This window comes from Trichosurus vulpecula, chromosome 6 (genome assembly GCF_011100635.1).
Source record: "Trichosurus vulpecula isolate mTriVul1 chromosome 6, mTriVul1.pri, whole genome shotgun sequence".
NCBI lineage: Eukaryota > Metazoa > Chordata > Mammalia > Diprotodontia > Phalangeridae > Trichosurus > Trichosurus vulpecula.
The window spans coordinates 193,390,619-193,412,317 of record NC_050578.1 but is presented as its reverse complement, the minus strand read 5'-3'; the positions used below and the strand labels follow the sequence as shown (position 1 = coordinate 193,412,317).

General features: G+C 38.3%; 1 protein-coding gene across 7 annotated transcripts in view; it reads right to left on the bottom strand.

Moving 5' to 3' along the window:
• Positions 1-9,516: 9,516 nt before the first annotated feature.
• The window catches only part of LDB2 (LIM domain binding 2), a 418,128-nt gene continuing 405,945 nt past the window's right edge, over positions 9,517-21,699 (bottom strand). The window contains exons 7-9 of one of the 7 annotated variants that reach the window (XM_036764610.1): positions 17,525-17,676; positions 14,953-15,095; positions 9,517-10,836 (exon numbers count right to left, since the gene is read on the bottom strand). In XM_036764610.1, the coding sequence (XP_036620505.1) occupies positions 14,991-15,095; positions 17,525-17,676 (257 nt within the window). In that variant the 3' untranslated portion in view covers positions 9,517-10,836; positions 14,953-14,990. The remainder of the gene's footprint in view (positions 10,837-14,952; positions 15,096-17,524; positions 17,677-21,699) is intronic. The other 6 variants (XM_036764613.1, XM_036764611.1, XM_036764606.1 and 3 more) reach the window with 6 other exon arrangements.

The window sequence follows — 21,699 nt, the reverse complement described above, 5'->3', positions numbered from 1 at the left end:
GTTTTAGTTGATTGCAAACTTTCTCCCCTCCTTGATTTCAAGCTTCCTGATTGATGGGAAGGCACCACCATCTTCCCAGTCTTCCATATTTGCAACTTTGGTGTCATCCTTGATGCCCTGCTGTCACTTATGCTGCATATCTAATCAATTGTCAAATCTCATAATTTCTAGCTCCTCAACATCTCTCTCATTTCTCACCTCTGTCTAGTCACCCAGCCACTGTCCCAGTTCAAGCCTGCATGACTTCTGGACTGGGGCATTGGCTTCCTAATTGATCTCCCTACCTCCAATCTCTTTTCTCCAATCTATCCTCCACACAGCTGCCAGAGTGATCATCCTATGTGTTGTCTGACTATGTCATTTTCCCTTCTTAATGATCTCAAATGGCTCCCTATTACTTCTAGGATCAAACATAAATTGCTTTCTTTGCTATAAAGATCTCTGTAACCTTGTCCCTTTCTACCTCCCTAGCCTTCTTACATCCAACCCTTCAGCATACTCTATGGTCCAAACATATTGGCCTACTTCCTTTTCTTCACACATGATGCTCCATCTCCTATTTCTTTGCCTTTTCAGTAGTTCCTCCCCAAACCTGGAATTTTATTCTTCCCTTGGCATCTTGGAATCCAGGGGTTTCTTTGAGAATCAGCATAAGCATCACCTTCAGCTGGAGGCCTCATAGAGAAAGTTAGTGCCTTAATCTCCAATGTTACCTTATGTCTGCTTTGTATAAATCTCACATATATGCATATTTGTACAAGCTATTTCACACATTAGAATCTAAACTCCTTGAGGCAGAGAAGAGCATTAAACACACACACACACACACACCCCACATGCACCCCCCCACATATGGATAAAGGGAGGGAGGGACAGAAGGAGAGAGGGAGGAAGGGAGAGAGAAAGAGAGAGAGTCAGTCTGTAAGCATATGTACAAATTTTCCTTTAGAATGGAAATTAGGAATTAGTAGAAGCCACCATGATTTCAGAAAAAGTCTTACCAAACTAACCCAACCCTCCATTTCATTTTGACAAGGTTATTAGACTGATAGATTAAACACACACACACACACACACACACACACACACACACACATTCTGTTGTAAAATTGTTGGAAACTGGTGCCAAGCTTATGTAAGTAGGTAGAAATGAACCTTTCCCTGCTTTTAAAATTTAGAGTGTTTGAACATTTCTAGTTCCTTCATGAGTCAGACTACTAACAGTAGTTTTAGAATCATATGTGCATAAATTTCTAGTTCCTTCATGAGTCAGACTACTAACAGTAGTTTTACAATCATATGTGCATAAATTTCAGTATGTAACTCATCTGTGGACTAAAGACGTGTATATATCCTAAAGGAACTGTTTTCCTACCATCTCACCATCTATTTGGGGCTTTATTTCCCTTTTAACCATACTGGTTTAGCCTCAGCCTCAGAACTGACAGCTATAAGAGCTGTCCAGACTGCTCTGCCTCCTCACTAGAAGCCTTGCTTCCTCAAGGGTCCCCTCTCCCTCTTTTCAGCTTCCTTTTTAGAATGTAAGGTGTTTGAAAGGAGGAGCCATCCTGGCTTTTATTTTTGTATTTGTATCCTCATTACTTAGCATAGTGCCTAATACATAGTAAGCATTTAAAAGGAGTTGAATAGTTCTATATATTTGTTGTCTATTGATCTTATGCCACCTGCCAGCTCTAAGTGGATCTATCTTAGAGAAAAATGTAGAATTTTGTAGGAAATTCCTAAACTATTCATAATGATCTTTGACCCAGTGATCTCACTATTGAGAATATATTACAAGGAGGTCAAAGATAGAAAGGCCCAATACATATTAAAATATTCATAGCAAAACTTTTTGTCTTGGCAAAAAAAATAGAAACAAAGTGATTATACCTTGATGAGGGAATGGCTGAAAAAACTGTGATGTATGAATGCAATGGAATATTACTGCATAATTCTCTGAGGAATTCAGAGAACTATGGGGAGACTTATCAACTGATACCAAGTAAAAAAATTAACCTGGAGAACAATATATCCAATGAATACAATATAATAATATGAAGCAAAATAACACTAAAAAGCCATCTGAATTCTGAATGAAATACAATGACCAGTATTTGTTACAGAGGACAGGTGATGAAATATAACTCCTTCCTCTTAGGGTAGGTACAGAGGTACAGATACGATCATTTCATTCCTTTTTTGTTCCTCTTAATCTGCAAATAATTTAAAAAAAAACAAGTCTTTTTATTGTTTCTATTTTTTCACAAGCCTTAACCCATTCTGAAGTTTAGCCTTTCTGATACTTTTTTTTTTTTACAGGCAATGCTCTGTAATGGGCCATTTAGATCTAAGGAAGAGAGACACAGTTTGTACTTGTGAGGAACTTACCTAGATAAAATTTATTGATCTCAGTAAATAAAAAGATCTTTGAATAAAACCAAAGGATGCAATGAGCTCATGGGATAGCCTATGAGAGATTGGGCCAGGAGCTGGTTAGCTCAGCCAACACTGCAGAATGACCTGAGAGGGATTCTGGAGCATTGGAGCTGATATTGTTTACCCTGTAGAACACAAAGAGGTCTTGTGTTCTTTATAAATGCACCAATTGTGGGTCAACCCATCCTTGGCACCTTTTCATTTACCCAGCATGAGTAAACTATCCAAGTATACACACACAGGGCTTGACAAAATCCCTTGGGTGCTCCATGTCTGCACTTACAAACTCAGTCATTCTGACTGTTTCTCCCCTCATCCCTTTTGGGGACCATATTACTTCACTTCCAAAGTATAATAGAATTCAATGCAACTGGCATTTTTAAATGTTAGCTGTATGCAAAACTCTAACTCCGCATGAGAGTAGGCTTCTATGAGGCCATAGATTTTTTATCAGTGTTGGTGCAATGGCTCCCTGTGTTTGGGGACAGTCTTCAGAACCCCATGATGCCAATCAGTTCCATCCCCATGGCAAAAAGCATTCATACCTCATTTTCACCCAACTAGGTTAATTAATCAGTCAGCCAATTTATTTGGCATCTACTTTGTGCCAGGGATTGGGGTTGTAAAGACAACTCTCCACTCACCAGGAGTCTTGCTCCTGAGCAAGTTACTCTCTAAAGAAGCATTTGCCTCTTTTTTTATCCTCTGTGCTTTGCACAGTGCCTGGCACATACTAGGCTTTAATAAATTTTGATTGAATGATTATATTACATGTTAATAAATGTTGATTGATTATATTACATATTACACGGTGTGGATGACATATAGATATATAGACATAGAGATACACACTATACGTATGTGTGTGTGTGTATATATGTATATATAATACATATTTAAAATGATAGGTAATTTTGAGGGAGAGAACAGCTGTAGCTGGCTATGGGGTCAGGTAAAAAAAAAAGTTTGATTGCTGTTCCCATTATCTAAATTTGACGGAGAAGGGCTTTTGGCTATTATGCCAAACCAATGCAACTTCAAAGGAATTAGACTTAACTACAAAAGGCAGAAGACTGATGCTGAAGTTGTCTTCCTATGCTTTGTTGTGGTGGTGAATGCTAGGTGACTCTAGATTCCGGAAGGTTATGCCACCTGATCCTACCAAAGGAAAGACAGGCCCCCCAGTAGATTGTACTCCTGTCTAAGGAAAAGCCCAGCTAAGTATAGGGAAACATCACCTGGCTGGATACTGGAAAGAGCTTTATCTGCCACTGAAAGTATACTCTCAGAGCCAGTTTTAGAAGAAGCAGAGGAGTTTCAACCTGCAATTAGGAGAGGAGGGCTCCCATGAATGAGGCCACAGATTCATTAAGATTTGAAGACAGAGGACATAAGAATGTGCTCTCATGTCTGTAGGCAATTCCAAAGGAGGAGGAGGGGAGTAGTTTCAAAATCATGTTGAGGAAAGCAAGGGCCACAGTATTGAGATATGCAAGGTGTCTCCTTGGGGGAGGAGATTGTCATTAGGTGATTTAGATTCTGGTTTGTTTGTTAAAAACAACAACAAAAAAGGTCTTATGACCTGATGCTAGGGACAGAATTAGTAAATTAAGAAAGAACCAATTTGAATGGTAAGAGAATGAGCTTGGCTTTTTGACACATTGGATATCTTGAATATTATAATGACAAAGCAGAGAGAATATGAAATGATCTTTCTTCGTGATTTCTTTGTCCCTGTCTTTTTGTGTGGAGATGAGGGAGAAAGTGAAGATCATGGCAACCATATGAAAAGGCTACATTTTCCAGAATGCTGTGGGTTAAAAGAATATATCTACATCTACATCTACATCTACATCTACATCTACATCTACATCTACATCTACATCTACATCTACATCTACATCTACATCTACATCTACATCTACATCTACATCTACATCTACACCTACACCTACACCTACACCTACACCTACACCTACACCTACACCTACACCTACACCTACGTCTACATCTATCTAAATACATACACATACCCACTGTGTGTGTATGTGTCTATATGTACGTACATATAGACACATATATACACACAATGTACACATATTTACATATGTATAAATGGATAGGTAAATACCACAAATGTATATATGCATGTATATGTATGCATTTCTATATACATATATGACTATTAGGTGTTAAAAAGCACATGGCATAGGTACTAAGTAAGACTTTACTGGGAGGAAAGGAAAGGAATGCAGATGAACAAGTCGCTCTTGTATATGGAGGTGGGATTGATCTGGGGCCATGGAGACAGCTAAGGTAGACAGAGGCATTCCTATCAGCCAAATGACAATGGCTGGCAAATGAGAATAGGGTCTAAACTGCAGGAGATATTGACATAGTCCTTCCCTCCCAGCCCCCACCCCAGTTTCCAACCCCTAACTCCATTGGCAGAGAGTCTTTACTCAGACTTCCCCAATTGGAGTTACGTATTGGGAAAGGGTTGAGACTTGAATTGTTCTTGTGAGTGGAGGAATGAGAGAGAGAATATAGGCTGTGATTACTTTCTAATGCTTTGCTGTTTTGTTCCGTTCTGAATAAATATTTTTATATTTCAATGCTATTGGGAGCCTTTGTTTGCTAGTGGATGAGTTGACCGAATACATTGAATTGATCTAACTACAGAACTTCTATATCCAAATGAGATCAAAATGTACTCAAAAGAGTATTGATTATCAAAAAACCCCAAGATAGGAATCCAGCGTAGCTGCCAGATGCTAGGGTCTGAACCCTTGATTATAATGGGATCAAAAGTCTGCTACAGTGTTGCTATAATTAATCTTATGACCCAAATCTTTTCATATTCTGAATATAACACGTATGTGTGTATGTGTGTGTGTAACATTAGTGTCGGGTTAAATTTACATCTATATATCACATACATATCTATGGATATATTCTATGTCTATATTTATATACAGTAGTCTGTATATATTTTGTTTTTTCCCCAACTACATGTTAAAACAATTTTTAAACATTTTTCAAAAAAGTTTTGAGTTCCACATTCTATCCCTCCCCTTCCCACTCCCTGAGATGGTAAGCAATCCAATATAGGGTATCTATGTGCAATCATGAAAAAACATAATATTCTGTCTAGATTTAACCCAACACTAATTCTGCAGGTGGTGTGTGTAGAAATGAAGGCAGAAAGAGTGAGCATCAAGGGCAGAGATTGTTGTTGGTAATTTTGTTTTGATTTATTTTATTTTTTGGTATCTCCAGCACTTAGCACAGGTCCTGACAGATAGTGGGTGCTTAACAAATACTTGTTGATTTGGTTTGATGACTTTATAGATAGATGAGAATTTAGAGGTCATATAACCCCATCACCCCCACCCCACCTTATTGTATAGATGAAGAAATAGAAGCAGAGAGGAAAATGATCTGGCCAAGGTTACAGATATAAGCCAAGCTAGAATTTATACTCAGGTCCTCCAGCTCTAAACACAGTGTTCTTTCTACCACACCATGTGTCGAATGTGCCAGCGGTTACATGGGCATGAGAAGTGCACTCAAGGAAATGAAAGAAAGCTGGGGAATATGGTAAGTGGGTTCTTGTAGCCCTGCAAGTACTGCTTGGGGAACGTCCCAGCTGGAGGCCAAAGTCTTCATGAAATAGAGTGGGAGTTGAATACTTTCTTTAGTCTTCCATACTTAAAGGGACTTTCCTAAAAGATTCCTGGTGCCACACATATAAGATGCAGATGGTAAACCTAATAGAGCTATAAGCCCTGGAGTGTCAGAGCATGCCTGTGGTCCTTATTGGGGTTGTGTATGGGAGGAGAGCCCAACTAAGTTCAGTGAGGAAAGTTTGGGATAAAAAGAGGACCCCAGAAATATATCTTCTCACTTCAGCCCCAGACACTTGAATTCCAGATTAGGGGAAGCTTTTGGGATATTTTTGAGGGAAATAGCTGGTCAACTCAGTTCAAAAACCAAATTCATCTTGACAAACATTTATTAGTGCTTGTCCTGTGCAAAGTTCTATTTTAGCCAATGCCTGCCCTCAAAAAGCTTACATTCTACGAAAGTAGATACATACAGAGACAAAAGTAATACAACATGTGATTGTTGTGATGCAGAGGAGAGATCCAAAATACCCTAAGAAAATCTGGAGAACATTTTCAGCTGGAAGCTAGTGGTCAAGGAGGTTTCAGAGAAGAGGTGTATCTGAGTTGGGCTTTGAAGGATGAAAACAATTTCTGGAAGATGAAAATTGAAGAAGAAAACTCTCTTAGCATGGAAACAGTCTACACTAATCCACAGAAGTGAAAGTTGGCAGGGAAAGCTTGGGGAATCAATGAATCCTAGATAGTTGGAATGTAGAGTTCATGAAAGAGCATGATCATAAGATGAGATAGAGCAGTCCAAATCAGATCATGGTGGGCTTATGTGCCAATCTGAAGAGTTAGTCCTTAAATCCTTTGGCCATAAGAAGCCTGAGGGCTTTGAGGAGGGTTTTAGAGCTCCAACAATTTACAAATGCTTTGTTGTTTTAAAGTTCTCATACTTGCTTAGAAATTTTGAAATCTGTGGCTTGATTTTCTTTGAAAGAAATGTGTAATTTATGTCATGTCATAGTAAAACTAGAAGAAGAAGTGTGGTATAGACTAGAGGAAAGAGCCCAGCTGGAGTAGGCCTTGGGAGGCATACTATGTGGTCAGAGCTTTCCCACTACCTCCCAGCTTGACCTCACTACCCTCTCCCAGCTCCACTTTCCTCACTTGCAAAAACAATAAAGTTGGACCAGATGATCTTTTAGTTCAAATATTATATGACCCTTTTATGCAGAAATATTCAATTCAACTCTACTGCTCCTTCAAAATGGAAACTAAACTTCATTAGTAAAAATATTTTCAAGAAATTTTGTTCATGAAAGCATTAGATTTCAGAATATCAATGCCTGTCTGGATTATATTTGGCAATGGAAGCAATTTGCTTCCTTTAAAAATTATCTTTCTTTTCCCTTCCATTTTAAAAAAATTAAGTACAGATATTATAGCACCTCATTATCCCAGTGCCATAAGGAAGGACAGGAAGAAAATTTGGGTAAAGGGAAGGAGGGGAAGGACCAATATTTTTATTAGAAATATACTGTACTCCTTACTTCTTCAATCCCACTTAGCCCATCTGTGATTGACTTAGGCCATTCAGCCCAGGACAACATTTGCAAATGTTTCTCTTCAATTATTTGTAGAGAATCTCATAAGACACACTTTGTCAAACCACAAAATCCAAAAAGGAAAAAAAGAAAAGCTCTGTTGAAAAGGTAATTTAAACAAAGTGCAAAGTAGCCACAGATGTTTCCAATTGCTCTCTCCGGCTATCAGTGAACCACAGGGAAGTCATTACGATGATATGAAATTAGCTTCCATTACACGCTAGCAGGGAACTTTCATTGGACCAAACCAATCATTTGTTTGAGGTCACAGCCTGCATTGGTGGTTTTTTTTTTGATGATATCTGTCTGGATTCTCTGAATTCGGCAAAATTCAGAAATTTGCAGTGAGTCTTCTAGTCATTAGCATGAATTAGCCAGGTTCTTCTGTAATTGAAGAATGATTAAGTGAATGAGAGGAGGTATAGAGCATCTGTTGAGGATTTTAATATATCAGAACCATGTAAATTGTTCTTCAGTTTTTTTCAAATCTATATGTATATGTATATGTATGTATAAATGTAGGTATTTATATCATTCAGCCATCTGTCTATCTGATTCTGCTTAAACTTTTGTATCCAACCTTCATGATAACACTGAGCAATAGATAATAGTAGTGTCTTGGCAAAGAGAAAGTCTCTAACAGTATGGGGGATTTTAGGAACTCTGAGAATTTATAGAGAAACCCACTGGGGAAGGGATTAAAGAAGGGATTCTTTACCCTTTTGGTATCATGGACTTCTTCGGCATTCTGATGAGTCCTATGGACAACTTCTCAGAATAAAGTTTTTTAAATAATTGAAAGAAATGTTGAATGTCAGTTAGAAGTTGTTAAGAACAAATATACATACATACATACATATGTATATGTATATATATATATGTGTGTGTGTCTGTGTGTGTGTGTATTTTCCCCACCAACATTCACATCCTCCCTGAAATCTATCAGTGAACTCCTTTGGAGTCCACAGACCTAGGTTAAGATCCCCTGAATTAAAGGAATGTCTTGCCTGGAGGATAAGGTCCAAGGAATTAAAGGAAGTTGTGCAAGGTTATATGAGAAGCTTGATTTGGATGATCCCTTCTCTTCTCCTCCCCCACCCCATCATTGTTTAAGAGAACTATTTAGAGAGAAACTAGCTTCTGAACAAGTAGGGAATGTTCACTTAAGTGCAAAACATCTTTTCCATCCAGATTTGCATTATAAAACAGTAAGACCAATGACCCTTGCCTTTGAAAAAGTGAATACATCTAAAGCACACAATGGAAAAAAAAATGAGAAAGATGATTAAGAAAAAGAAGTTCCATGTGTGAATTCTGTTACATTTCATATCTTATAGAACAAGAATATGGTAGAAGTGAAGTCTGGCAAAAAGACTGAACGATATGCTATTTGGTTTCTATAATTAACTTTAAGCCCAGATTGGTATAAAGGAAACAACACTGGACTAGTCATAAGCCCCTCATTCCAGTTGTGATTCTACCTTTAGTCTGCCATGCAATTTTGGGCAATCTGCTTCACCTGCCTAGGCCTCAGTGTCCTCCTCTGTTAAATGAAGGGACTCATGGGGGAGGTTGCATGGTATAGTGCAAAGAATGCTGGATTTGGAATTAGAAGAGCTAGCTCTGCTTCTTGCTACTTGTGAGCTTCAGCAGTCATTTAATCCCCATGGACCTGTTTTCCTCAACTGTAAAATGAAAGTGTTGGACTAGAGAGTTGTAAAGGTTCCTTCTAGGCCTAAATCTACAATGGTGCTATGGATAATAAATCCCATAGGTAAGTTCCACTTCAACATTCTAGAATTTTGTTCTGATCATAACTTGTTTTATTGCAGGCATCACAAAAGGTCAAAGCACGTTGCTTTTTGTTGTTAACACAGTTTATTATTGGCACACTTATTGGCAAAGCATACATAAAATACCATTGTATATAACACACTGAATCACTGTGTCTTTACATGTGTAGCTGAACATATTAATATGTAAATGAAAAAAATTAGTTCTCTTATAAAGTTTCACATAAATACACTGGGATCCAAAAAAGAAAAAGACCAAAATACCCCCAAAACCCCAAAACATTTGAGGGCTTTACAAAAATATTATACAAGAAATATGCTATTAAAGCAAATAAAGCCAACTCAGATACAATAAAAACACAAAAGTTTCCAATTTTATTAAATGGCCCACAAAAATTAATGGATTACATGGCTTGAAGATATTTGGATCAACAGCAACTTTACAAAGCATAAACTCTCATAGGACTGGGTGTCTTTCTCCACATAAAAATATTTCTCATGTCTTTGATGAAAAAAAAAGACATTTCTTGTTTCAGTACTTGTATAAATGACTGAAGGGCTAATCATTGGCATGAGTGATGGTAAAAGTCAAAACTGCCGGATCCTTTCAAGGGTTAACCAAGGAGCGAAGACATAACAAAAGAACCAAAGTTACATTTCAATTACTTCCCAAAAGCTAATTTTTTTCCCCCTTTCTTTCTGAAACAAGAAACTTTCAGGTGCAAGTTGAAAAGCAGAAAATATTTTACAATATTAAAAAGTCATCCATCATTAGGTTGAGCATAATTAATGAGATCCTGAGCACTGAGGACTTCTTAACAATATGGCCTTCATCTGATATGAGAAAAAGAAATTCAACAAAAAAAAACACTGTTAAAAATTTGCCATGAGGTGCTAGATCACTTTGAATTATTTGAATCGAGGTCAGTGCCAGTATCCGTGTCATGTGTGAAGGCCTCCAAGAAATGTACAATGGAAGCATGTTTAGAATCAATCCTCTCAATTTAAAAAAAAACCAGAGAGCTGCAGTTTAGAAATAGATATCTGTGTGGAAAGTTTTCCCACCCCATCCCACCCCTGTCTCCTAAGTAAATGCTCTGAAAGAGTAATTACAAGCCACCAGCATACGTAACAGTGGATTAGTAGCAGGTTAGCTTATTGGGAAGCCTGTGGTGTAGGGTTTTCAGATTTGGTCTCTTGGTTTGCAGGTGGCTTGCTGCTCCATGGGCTGTTGTTTCCCAAGGCTGGTGAATTGTTGAAGTCTTCTTCATCATCCATGCCATTCGCTGCATCATACTGTGTGTTTTCTAATCTGGTGATGAGCCTCTCGTCTTCATCCCCAAATTCTCCTCCCATCAGAGTTGGCTCTCCTACCACCATCACATCCTGTGAACAGCATCCAACATTATTACAGGGGAACCTTGAGAGAGGGAGATAGCTTAAAACAAGCATGGGGAGGGAATTGAGTCTAACAACAAACTTAGTGAAATGTGCAACAGGGTCGGATATGCCTAGTGGGCCCATAATACAACACTGGATTTTTATGTGAAATAAACACTGTCTCCTGTTATCTTCCTTATATCTTCATTAGAATCTGACACCCAACAACAGGCACTGTGAGTAGTCTGTAAAACTTTTTTTTAAAAGGATTTTTCAACCAACCAATAAAAAAAATCCTTTTGAACTTGCTCTCCTTAGGGACTTTTCCAAACCCTATATAATCCTCTGGTGGGTATTTTAAATATCTATAATATCCGATACTTTTATTTGGGAGCTGAGGAATGCTTTGTAAACTAATAGTGTATGAAGACATAAGTAAGTTGCAAATCTATAATATTCACAAGACTTGTATGGAGCAGTTCTTCCTCTATTCCAAGGATGCCATGCATTTTTATTGAAGACAGCCTCTCTTCTCCCTAGCCATCCAGGCCCTTTGATGCAACCAATATACTTGACATTCTGCTACTTAATTATGGTAATTAATTTAGGTAAAGTTTTCGATAAAAACAATGTTCACACTGATTTGACAATTTGCATAGCTAATTAAGTCATTAGCAAAAACCTGCTGATTGCCAACAAGCCCTGAATTTACCATCTGTTATTTCATGATGCCTGTCACCTATCCCCACATAGGCAACCCTGCCACCAATCTGTGCAGTAAGAGGACCAATCTGTCCAGCTGGTACCATAAAAGGAAGATGAAGAGTGCTAATTATAATTACATTGATGAAGCTAGTAGTCATCAAAAACTGGAGCATGCAAGAGGGAAAGAATCTATCTAATCACTCCTTTAAGTACAAATTGTCCTTCCATGCAAATAAGAGAACCACCTCCTATACAGTGCATCTTGGCACTACTACAGAAGATACACCAAGATGGGTGAGAATCGAGCTAGACCAAAGAGCCCCCTCCCACCCCACTTCCACCCCCCACCTTTTTTTCAAGGGGAAATACGTTGGGTGACTGTGCATCTATATGCATGAGAAAGGACACATGTGGGACATCTGCATCTTTTCTTGCGGTCTGTCAGGAGACAAGGTTTGGGCAACAGAACCCTTAAAAGTAGAATGACTCCAGTCATCCAGGCTATTGATGATGGCAACCAGCTATTCTCTATCTCCACCAAGTTCGGACCAAGAGGAACTTGCCTGCAAGCCATAGCAGTAAGAATTCCCTAATATTAAGTATTGTGAAATATTAGCTCTAGATTTCTGACTGGGGCAAATGACTCTCCTGCCTAGGAGATTCTCAAAAGAACAAATTCTCTTCTTTTTGGGATACTTTAAATGGAATTCAGCTTAAAGCAAGGAGATGAATTAGATGACCTCTTAGAATCCTTATCTCTCCTCTGATTCCATGATTGAATACATTCTTTGAAATAGTACTTAACAGTCATTTTTAAAGCTTCTCTCTTCCAACCTTGAACTAGAACATATGTGATTAATATCTTAGTTTTTTATTTTTAAAAGAAAAATTCAAATCTTGCAATAGATACTTTCCCCTTTTACATAATGAGATTGTTTTTTGCTGAATTCTGTAAGCAACTTCACCAGTTTCCCTACTGTTAAAAAAAAGCAATTCCTTATGCATATGTACTTTGCCTCACTATACTGCTTAGCAACAGCTGATAGGTAAGAGTCCATGTAATACTTCAACTTGGAATATTTCAGGACTTAGGGAAACTATGAATGGATTTTGAAAATGTACTCCCTAACTGGATGCAGCTCTTAGAAATTGATTAAAAACATGCCAACATACAATAAAACTACTTTTCACCAGGGCCCCTACTAAGCACGTAGAGTGTATGTTTGGAAAGCTTGGTAATACTGGAATGAATAGCTCAGAATTTGATCTAATGTCGACATACGCACTTCAAAGTAAATATTTATTTTGAAAATATGAGCCAGAACTGAGACAGCTTTGACAGAGACCCTTGGGGGCTAGTTGGGCAGCAAATTAGACAAGAGTCTGCCCAACCTAAGACAGCAGCAGGATAAAAAAACAAACCCAACCATAAACCAATGCAATTTCAGACTGCATTTGGCCATATCAGGCCACTGATGTGAGAGATGAAAGTTCTTCATTTAGTTTGGTTGCTGCTGTATGATACCATGTTTGGTCATGGGTGTTTAGTATGGAAAACAGCCAACAAAGTGTAGGAAATTCAGAGAAAGGAATTATGACTAGGAGCAAAGATAAGTATACAAAATACGGATGGTTTGGCCAGAGGATGATGATAAATAAGTTTTGTCTTGTAACACACTCAGATTCTTTGAAGTTCTTATATGTATAAGGTTTGAATGTGAACATTAAGGTACTATATAAATTCTTGCTGTTATTATTATTATTATTACTGCTATAATTTTATTATTAATTTGATTATGAATATATTTTATAATCATCCATCATTGTACCTGAATTAATAACTTGAAGGGAGAAATCCTGAGGGTTGGGGACTCAAGAGGTAAAGATGATCAGGAAATCAGGGATGAAATTAGGAAAAAGCAGGCAAATTAGGGGGGAGGGAGGAAATTCTCAAACATAGACTACACTCTATTCCAAAGCAATGGTTGTTCAAGAAAGGCGATACAGAGATGTTTGAATCACTTCAAACTGGGAAAGCGTGCTAAGAGAATACACATGGAATTAGCTGGCCCTGGTGGCTGGTATGTAAGATGCCCCCTGTGAAAACTAACGAATGCTGTGAAAGTGTTAACAATCCTAAAATTCTCAAAGACACCAAAAATTTTTTACTCCTTACATAAAATCCCATCCAATAAATAATTGTGTATTCATGTGGGTTTGCATATCACATGTGTACATCTATAGAAATATCTCTAAAATACATATATGATGTATGTGTCTCATATACAGGTCTATGAGAAACATCTATAGTTATTTACATAAACATATATACATATAATCTATCTCTATATCATCTATATCTAAACCTGTGTCATCTATATCTATGTACATACCTATATCAATTGTATGTCTATACCTAATCAATCTCTATTTCCATCTCCATTCTCTGTTTACTGCTATTACATTTTTAGGGACATATACTTCCACTAGATGCTTTTACTATGTCATAAAGATTATCCTGAGCTTCCAGTGACTATACTAGCAAAGCATGAACTCAGGCAGGTCTTACTGATCTAGGGGACCCTCAGGCCACTGCAGTTTCTGTACTCTAAGAATGACTAGCCAAGCTTGAAGAAGCTCATCCCCAGAAGGTTGGTTATCAGCCACATTAAGTTGCAAAGACCATTTGCTAAGGTGTGGAGATATTACACCCTGCATTGGTGACACCATGGAGCCTTGAAACATTGAAAAGATTTTATGTTCATTTCGGCTCCTACGTATCTTTCCCCCCCAAAACGGACCCATGATATCATTGGTAAGGGGAACTTTCAATGAGAAAGATCCCTCTACCAATGTAAGTTAGCAATTTTCCTGTAACTTAATCTTAACTCAGTTACCTGGAGTTCTGAGAGGGTAAGTGACTTGCCCAGGATCACACAGCCAGGATGGGTCAGAGGCAGAATATGAACTCATGTCTTCCTGGCTCTGAAACCAGCTCTTCATCCTCTATCCTACGCTGCCCTACATGTATCCATATATACTCTATATCCTTATATCCTCTGTCCTTATATACTCTACTCTATACATAGCAGTTGTGTGTAAAGAATAAACCCTAGGATTAATACCTTTACTTATCAGTCTTTACAATGTAAGTTTGAATGCACTGGGGGTGTGTATCACCTTAATACTATGGTTGTTTTTTAAAAATCACATTATTACCAAATAGGCTATAGGCTTGACATTTCAACTTTCTTCCATATAGTGTAAAAGGCAATAATAATCCCTCTGGGTAGAAACACATACCCCCTCATGTCCCCAAAGTGTGGCCCTCTGCTCCTCCGCTGGAGTCCTGAAGGTACCACCAAATTAATTCCCATTTAATCGCTTCTCACTAATCCCCGAGCAATGGCCACCAACCTCTGAGGAGGACTGGAAGTGACTCCTCTAAGAGCCCCTCAATGCTTCTCCTTAAATTGGACAGAAGGGGTCACTGCGGTTGAATGACACAGGGCTCCATCCCTCCCAGGGTTGAGGCTGCAGCTCTGGAGTGCTCCTAGCTCCTGCTCATGGAGTGAGAAGCAGAATCCAAGTATTAAACCCTAGTCTTTCATTTGGGAGCGCACATTGCTACTGTGAGACCACTGGTCTGTTCTGAGTAGCACATTTTTGAGTATTCTTTCCTCTCTATCTTGGAAAAAAACAAGTATGGTCATTATTTTGTGGTCAAGGAAAAAAAAAACATTGTAAGGGAGTGGCTGGTGATGGCCCTTTCTATAATTGTCATGTTTGATGGTGAAGCATTGTCAATACACTGATAGGTTCAGTCATAAGATGTAGTTGACATAAACTGTCCAATTTGTGTTGTCCAAAAACTTGGTCAGCTGAAATCAGCAGTGAAATCTGCATAGAAAGACTTTGCTTCATGGACTTCTGTGGCCATCTGAAATTTCTGCTCATCTAAAATTTATCCACATTTGCTGGGCTTAGGGGATTGTGCTATGGTCCAAATGGTGCCTTGCACTAATCTAACTTGAAAGTCAGTAAATACACTCTAACACCTAACACTGTAAGAAAACAGTGTGGTGGAGTGGGAAGAGCACTGGCTTGAGAAGAGACCTGGAGGTCTAGGCCTGGCTCTGCTCTTTACTAGCTCTGTGACCTTGGCTAAGTCTTTTCTCTTCCATGTGTCGCCATTTTGTCACCTGTCCAATAGGGAAGGGGGGATAAAAATAATCCTAAAGCTTCACTGTAAAATTCTGTGATTACATGAACAGGCTTATTTTATCTTAATGTACAAATATTTGGGGCCTCATTAATTTGGAGTTATGTCCAAAATTGAGGTTTTATACACATATTTTCCTGGTCAAATGAAGAGCCCACCTCTCTGGCACTGGAAGGGCAAATATGCAGGTGTATTTTGGTCTAGTGAAAGTGCTTTGTCATCCCTTTTAAATTCTTAAGGGCTCGTGGGTATAGAGACTATTCCAGTGTAAGGACATTAAGATATTGCTTGGGAATCATAATTTTTAGAAGTCTTTGCCCTGGAATAGCCAAGGAAAGCAAAATAGCACTTTCTCCACTTGCCAGGCCATTCACTCCACGGCCAATGCTCTATTGGGTGGCTTGGAGTAGGACTAGCATCTTTTCCCCTGCAGAATAGGGCAAGAAGCCCAAGGGGGACAGTAGGAGCTTCCCATTGAAATAAGAGAAAAGAGTGGGAGGGACAGAACTAGCAAAAGGGGAAGGAAGCTGAGAAGAAGGAAAGGCAGAACTAGAAGAGAAAATTTGGGAGGAAGTAGAAAATCTTTGATTTTTAAAAATTTCTGTACTGCTCAGTCCATCACTAGTTGGGAGGGAGATGGAAAAGGATCAGGACACCGATGGAGAAGGTAACACACACAAGAGAAAATAACTGAAATCCAAGGAAGGGAGCAAGTCAGAGCTTAATCACAGAGAAGGACAAGATCAGAAGACTTGATGGATAGGGAATATCCACCAGGCACCAAGAGAGACCCTAGGTGACAGAGTAAAACAGTTGGTAAAAGGGGGGATGTAAAAACAGAAGGAAAGAGATGAGGGCCATAAAGAGCTGGGGAAAAGAGGAACATAGGGGGCAGAAGAGAATATCAGGTTTGGGAAGGAATAAATGTTCAAAATAGGGAAAGAAACTAGTCAGGATATATGGGGAGTATACAACAAAGGGCAGAGTTTTGGAAGAAACAGCAAGAAATATGAAGAAGAATGAAGCGGTTCCAGACCACATATGGCTACTTATCTAGCTAACCTAGTTTTTTGGTGTAAGAAGTCATTGACATTCACGAAAACCCTTTCCAAACCAATGGCTTTTTTCTTTGCCAGATCCCAGAAAGGAAACAGAAGGCCAAGACAACTGAAGAGTTGTGACCACATTCTCCTGCCTGGGTCTGAAAGCTCACCCTTAAAAAGCGGGGAGAGGGGAGTCAAAAATCAGTACATGCCATTCCCAAACATCCATGTTACCTTTTTATTTCCTTTCAAATATTACCATATTACCTTTTTCTTTCAAGTTTATGACCTGAATCTTTAAAAAAGAGAGCTCCCCCTCCCCTCCCTTTTCATGCAGAAGATGAGAAGATGGCAGAAAAGAGCTGAAAGTTAGTGGCTCCTCTTGCTCAGGGCCCTCTTCCTTTTGTGGTCAGAGGTCTGTAAACCTCCATCGGCATGCTGCCATTGGTAAATGATATCCTATTTAAACCCTAAATGAAAGCTCACCTGCTTTTGAAACAGTTCTTTAATTCAAATCTCCTTGCTACTCAGATTTGTAATATTCATGCCTCATTTCTAGTTTGCTAGCAAGAATATCCAAAGCAGATTTCCCCTCAACAAGACCGTCCCTGATCCTCCTCCTTCTCCCAATTTATTTGCTTTTAAAATTGGTTTTAACTTTTATCTTCAGTAAGAAGGTAGGACAGACAGAGACTTTCAGGCCTAAAAGGAAGGCGAGACTTACAGGTACCTGACTTGACAAGCTCAGGTTGGCAGCAGGTGTTTTTTTCTTGCTGCTGGTACTGTTGGCATTGTTCCCAGCGCTACTGTTGGAAGTGCTACTCGTGGAATTTTTCCTTTTTCTCCGTTTGGTGGTTGGCTGCCTTGTGGGTTCTGCTACAATATGGGACAGGAGAAGAATCAGTTCTGAACAGAAACCATCACAACCTTCACAGGAAGTACTCCAACCCAACAACCCCTGCTAAGATAGCTTTGTCATAGAATCAACAGTTGGCATTCCATATACCAGGGACAAACATCTTATGGAATTTCAAAGTTAGAGGACTGAAAAGCACGTCACACATTCATTTTCAGAAGATCTGATACCTTGAACTTAAGAAACTTTCAGGTTGGAATGCATACATCAATGTGTTCTAGTGTTGCCTACTTGAAATGTGTGATATTGCAGCTGAACTCTATTACATATCTTGAATACTTAAACCAAGGATTCTTAACATGGGGTCTTGATGTAGATTTCAGAGAGTTTGTGAAATTGGATTAACAAACAAACAAATTAAAAAAAAACCCTTATCTCTATTTTCGCTAACTTTTAGCTAAAATTTAGCATTTCCTTCAATTATGATTTTAAAAATTATTCTTAAAATTCATAGCCTTTACTGTAGTGCCAAAAAGGTATATACACACACACACACACGCACGCACACACACACACAGTGGGAGCAAGAGAGAGCACTAAGAACCACTGATTCAAACTAAAAGAAATGAAGGAGAGATCTAGTTCTGGCAGCTCTGAAGGCAAAGTCCAGCTATCACCAAGCATAAGATAAATTTCTAAGTGTGGGGATCAGTGAGTTGATTCTGGAGTCATGACAGCACTATGGATTTCTGAAAATTCTATTCAAGGAGTCCTATTCCTATATTATCCAACAAAGTACAAGCTCAATGGTGCTTATTATCATATAGTAGTTGCATAATCATAAGCAAGTCTTCTAATCTCTGTGAGCTTCAGTTTCTTCGTTTCTAAGATGGTGACAGTGATATTATTAGGACTTACCTCACAGGATTGTTGTGAAGTTCAAATGAAATCATGTATGTAAAGCCCTTTGAAAATTTTAAAATGCTACATAAATGCTAGTTATTATCATGAGTAAGATCATCATTATCATCATACCTTCTCTGAAGAAGGTTTTAACTTAGTTTATTGAAGGATTTATTTATTTATTTTTGGGTGGAAACATAGTTGACTTTATAATGAAAGCCATTGGGGTGATGAGATTTTCTATACAGAAATAAACCTTACAACCACTTGATGGAACATATCTATTCTTTATAGGAAAGAGTTTTGTTTATTTTCTAATTCTATTTCAACTTGTGTCATTTAGAAAGAATTTGTAGTTCTGAACAGGTAAAATCCTATTTTTGGAAGTATTGATCAGACTCAATGATTGTGCTGTCACATATTTCATTTCCCCTACTAGGGCAATGATACTTTATAAGGAAGCAACCCATTGTGTTATCCTTCTTTGTACCCCCTGACCACCACTTAGCACAATGCTTTATTTAGAGTAGATGCTGAACAAATATATGTTGAATTAGTGAATGTATATAAAGGAATAAGAACAGCTCTGCCTCCAAATGGGACCAAAAGAATACCTGCCTAGAAATCCAGGTGACCTGCCAGATGCAGCACAGAAGAATATTGCATCAGACAGTAATATTTATGCCAATAAGAAGCCATCTATTTAGATGGCCAGACCTTGGCCATTAAATGCTGTCTCAAAAGTGATAGGTTTCCCTTTCAGGATCATTGAACTAGATAGATGGGACCTCAGAGGCCGTCTAGTCAAACTCTCCCATATTTTATAGATGGGAGACTCAAAAAATGTTCATTGGATTTGTATTTGAATTTGTGGTTCTAGACCAGAGATGGGGAACCTGTGGCCTCGAGATCACATGTGGCCCTCAAGGTCATCATACAGCCCTTTGACTGAATCCAAACATCACAGAATACATCCCCTATTTGCAGCAAAAGGCATCATGCTGTAGTATAGAGGCACTGTATTTGGAACCGAGCACCTGGCTAGGTTGCATAGTAGCTACGTGATCCCAATCAAATCACTTTATCCCTTTGGGCCTTAACCCTGATGGGGATTAAAGTAGATATTCTCTAAGGTTTCTTTCTTGTGGCAGTTAGGGGATATAGTGGATAGGGTGCCAGGCCAGGAGCCAGGAAGACCTAGATTCAAATCCGGCCTCAAATACTTCCTAGCTGTATGACCCTGGAAAAGTCACTTAACTCTCTTCAATTTCTTTATCTGCAAAATGAGCTAGAGAAAGAAATGGCAAACCACTTCAGTAAAGTTGGACACAACTGAAAAATGACTAAACAACAACAAATAACAAGAACGTTCTTTCCAGCTCTATTCTTTGATAGAGCTATGGAAGCATGGTAACGATCTTTGAAAATTTTCCTAAGATCTCAGCCCTAATTCTGTTGAGTAAATGGAGGAGCATTATTTATTAGGATCAGGTTAAAGTTTATTTAACCCATGTTGTTCTTTAGTACTCAGGATCACTGATAGTTATACATTCTTTCTCCAAAGTACTCAAAGATATTTTAAAATTCCTCTGTAATTTAATTTAAAACTTTTGCTTAAGAAGTATCATTTCCCAAGGGAAGATAGGTATAGTTATTATTGCTTCTAGAGAGGAGCAAATGAGTCAAGAGGGGTTTGAAAAGCTTATGCCTGATCATGGAGGCAAGAATATAGGTCTCAAGGGCCATCTGGGGAGGACTATAGCTAAGTCTGTTCTTCAGGATTGGACACTTGTTATATTTCTGTACCCATAACTACAGGTATCTATAGGTGCGCTATTTAACTAAATATTTATGCATCTTATCTCCCACTTAAATTATACACTTCTTGAATCCTTGTAGCACATCTTCTTCAAGGTCTGTTAGGTCTCCATTACTTCCTAGAACAATATTTTTTATGTTTATTCAGCATACCATGATTGAGAGGCAGCCTGGTTTGGAGGAAAGAATCCTGGATTAGAAATTAGGAGTCCTAGATCATGGATCTGGCTCAGCTATTTATTGCCTTATGTAAATCACTTTAATGTCTATGAGCCTCAGTTTCCTGATCTGTAAAACAGAACTAATAGTCTCTGCCCTGCCCACTTTGCAAGATTTTTGTGAGGCTCAAATAATCTCTGTGAATGTGTTTTGAGAATTGTAAGGTCCAATGAATATATAAAATGCTATTGATGATGATGAAAATAAAGTACATCCAAATGCATTTAATGAAGTTGAAATCTATTTCTAAAAATCCAAGATTCCCTAAGATAAGCATTAAGACAGGTTTATGTGAGACTTTAATTTCTGAATTTTTCCTATTTTCTAAATATGTACTTGGTTAAGCCACCTATATTAATCTTACTTAAGACCCGATGCCTTCCTTCAGGCCTTAGACTATCATATTCCATGAATCAGAAAGCAGTGTGCCTCGTGTTAATAATTACTTTTTATAAAAATTATTTTTGGTGAATGGATATGTTTTGCTTTTGTGATCAATGAGGCTCAACACAGCCCTGGAAGTAAAAATGTATGAGATAGGAAGACAATTAATGACAATGTGAAGCTGTAATTTCAAAACCCCAGCAGGAGATTCTACTGTCTAACCTGCATCCTAGAGAAGGCTGGAGAAAGAATGCATTTTACATTTTACATTCTCTTCATTCTCTTCTAAGCTACCTTTTGCTACATATATCTTAACAAATAGGACAAGTATAACTTACTTTAAATCCATCAGTTCTTTCTTTCTTCTTTCTTTTTTTAAAACTAGGATAGAAGACTAAAGTGTGCTAGAAAGACTAGCTTAGGAGATCTAGTCTTGGTTTTGTTACTAGCTTGCTGGGTGACTTTTGGGGAAATCACAAAAGTCTTCTGGGTGTCAGTTTCCTCGTTTTTCTTCTTCTATAAAATGAAGGGGTTGGACTTTTTTTTTTAATCTCTAAGGTATTGTCTACAGACAGCTAGATGGGGCAGTGGATAGTGTGCTGGTCCTGGAATCAGGAAGACTCATCATCATGAGTTCAAATCTGGCCTCAGACACTAGCTTGGTGACTCTGGGCAAATCACTTAGCGCTTTTGCCTCAGTTTCCTCATCTGTAAAATGA